Below are 2,673 nucleotides of genomic sequence, written 5' to 3'. Positions count from 1 at the left end.
CAACGGGTACTCTGACTACGTGTACAAAGGGTATTGCATAACTGAGTATCGTGTATCGTATAGTCTATGTCATGGAGCAATAACGGCATCACACAATGACATCATAAGGTCAACATCACAATCTTGTCTCTTAAAGTGAACTGCCAAATAAAATAAAGCATAAAACCTTTTTAAATATGTGAATTTGTTGTCATCACCGACAATGCTTCGAAAAAGAGGCCTTTTTCGTACATTCCTGCTAGTCGCCTGCGTTGCCATACTGGTGCTTCTGTTTTGGGGAATTGCCGCGGGTGGGCGGCCGGGCCAGACAGACAGAGAGCAGCAGAGGGAACAGCTGGACGAAACGCCATCCGTAGCAGACATTCTTCGCTCGGCCGACACCTTTGAGGGAGAACTTGACCTGCAGAGGAAGATCATCCAACGGATCCAGACTCATCTGCCACGGCTGAAGGTACTGGCCGGTAGAACTGGACAGAGGAGTGTGCCGCGACCAGACGTCATTCCCATCCTGGTCATCGCCTGTAACAGAGTCACCGTGAAACGCTGCCTGGACATGCTCCTACAGTATCGGCCGTCGGCGGAGCTCAACCCGATCATCGTCAGTCAGGACTGCGGACACGCTGAGACGGCCAAGGTCATAGCTTCTTACGGCGATCAAGTGACTTTCCTGAAACACCCAGACCTGACAGACGTTGCGATGGAGCCGCAACACGGCACATTTCTTCAGGGTTATTACAAGCTCGCCAGACATTACCGCTGGGCTCTCAACCAAGTGTTCAAGACCCTGTCCCACTCCTCCGTCGTGATCGTGGAGGACGACTTGGAGGTGGCACCGGACTTCTTCGAGTACTTCCAAGCGCTGCATCCGATCCTCAAGTCCGACCCGAGTTTGTGGTGTGTGTCGGCCTGGAACGATAACGGCATGCACAGCTTCGTGGACGCCACCAAAGCCGAGCTGCTCCACCGGTCGGACTTCTTCCCCGGCCTGGGCTGGATGCTGCTCAGGGAGCTCTGGGACGAGGTGGAGCCCAAGTGGCCCACGGCGTTCTGGGATGACTGGATGCGCCGGCCCGAGCAGCGGCGCGACCGTGCCTGCATCCGCCCGGAGATTTCGCGCACTTTCACCTTCGGCGAATATGGCGTGAGCCAGGGAGAGTTTTATCACAAGTACCTGCGCCACATGAAGCTGAATTCTCGCTATGTGCCTTTCACCAAGTTGGATCATAGTTACTTGAAGGAGAGGTACGGAGACGAGTTTGAGAATAAGGTTTACAGTGCCCCTGTAGTGAGCTACGAGGAGGTGAAACAGGGTAAACTGAGTGGGTCTGGGCCATTTCGTTTGCAGTACTCTAACATGGACAGCTTTATGGGCCTGGCTCAGAACCTGGGGATCATGGACGACTTGAAGTCTGGAGTCCCACGGGCAGCATACAGAGGCGTTGTCACATTTATGTCAAGAGGAAAGAGGATTTATCTAGCGCCCCCTCTTGGATGGACCGGCTATGACTCTTCACGGGGGTAACAGTTCCAGCAGAGATTTCCAGTCTTTCCTTTCCCGGGCAACATTAGCAACTTCCTCCTGCAGGGGATCCCAAGACGTTCCATGGCCAGTGTGGAAATATAATCCCCCCCATCTGGTCCTTGGGGTGTCCTCCCAGTGGGACATGCAGTCTTGCCTCGCATCCATACTAGATCTCCAAACCACCAGCTGCTCCTTTCCAAATATTCTGATTCTCTTGTGGATGACTGAACTTCTCACCCTATCTCTAAGTGAGAGGCCGTCCACCTGTCTGAGAACTCAATTTGGCCGTTTTTATCCGTGCAGTATAATAGTATTCAGAAGGAGGAGAGGACACTGGAGCAGCACGGACATTTCAAGCCTTTGCTATAGTATACAAGAAAACGACCCTGCAGTCTTCATCAGAGTCATGAATGGCAGCATTTGGGGAACGGGGAAGTATTTATATACCGGTATACACTTTATCAGAATCACACGTTTAGTGAGGGCTGAGCTCTCAATGAGCCAATGAAAAATGGCCATGTTACATAAGTAACCCCATTATGCCATGGCAGTCTGCGAATATATGTATGGCTATGGAGAAACACTATTTAGCAGTAAAATAAATAAAGCCGTTCCAGGCTTGAGGCGCGTTGGTAGATTCCCTTTATTCGATAGTATTCATTAGTGTTAGTCGCAGGGGTCTCTGCCTCTCTCCTGATGTTTAATAAACAGAAAATACATATGTTCAGGTGGGTGGCCAATCTTCAGCCATTCAGGAGAAAATACTGATTTATCAGCTTCAATTTTATAGTGTTCCAGTTCAACATTTGTCTGCAATTTTTTTGTGTCATCACTTCCAATTGTACTTTTCAGTTAAATCTGTATCTGTTTGAGTATCCTGACGTGAAAATGTGTTTTCTGTTAAATCGAGAGCTAGAGGGTCTGTCCAAGCCCCCAGTGCAGCTCTCCAACGTTGAAGCACTGGTCCCTAGTGGTAAGAGGTGGGACTGCAGGCGGACCCATGGAGTTATGACTAGGAAACCCTGTGCAGCGGGGGTTTAACATTGAGCGCCTATTTGCACTTTTGGAGAAATCTTGGAGAAATCAAATCGGGGGGAAAAACGTGGAAGTAGACGGGTCTTCCGTGTGCTTCAAAACACCACTGAGCCACT

The 2,673-nt window shown here is 50.2% G+C and overlaps 1 protein-coding gene across 1 annotated transcript; it reads left to right on the top strand.

The window, feature by feature from the left end:
• Positions 1-202: 202 nt before the first annotated feature.
• On the top strand, positions 203-1,522 carry LOC308333412 (alpha-1,3-mannosyl-glycoprotein 2-beta-N-acetylglucosaminyltransferase-like; the record flags this gene model as incomplete). Its single annotated transcript, XM_080789804.1, has 1 exon — positions 203-1,522. The coding sequence occupies one exon, from the start codon at positions 203-205 to the stop codon at positions 1,520-1,522; it is 1,320 nt and encodes a 439-aa protein (XP_080645930.1).
• Between the last annotated feature and the right edge of the window lie 1,151 nt (positions 1,523-2,673).

Source organism: Protomyctophum bolini, assembly GCF_963924005.1.
Source record: "Protomyctophum bolini genome assembly, chromosome: 2".
Lineage (NCBI taxonomy): Eukaryota > Metazoa > Chordata > Actinopteri > Myctophiformes > Myctophidae > Protomyctophum > Protomyctophum bolini.
Note: the sequence above shows the minus strand (reverse complement) of the source record. Positions and strands in the feature narration are given on the sequence as shown.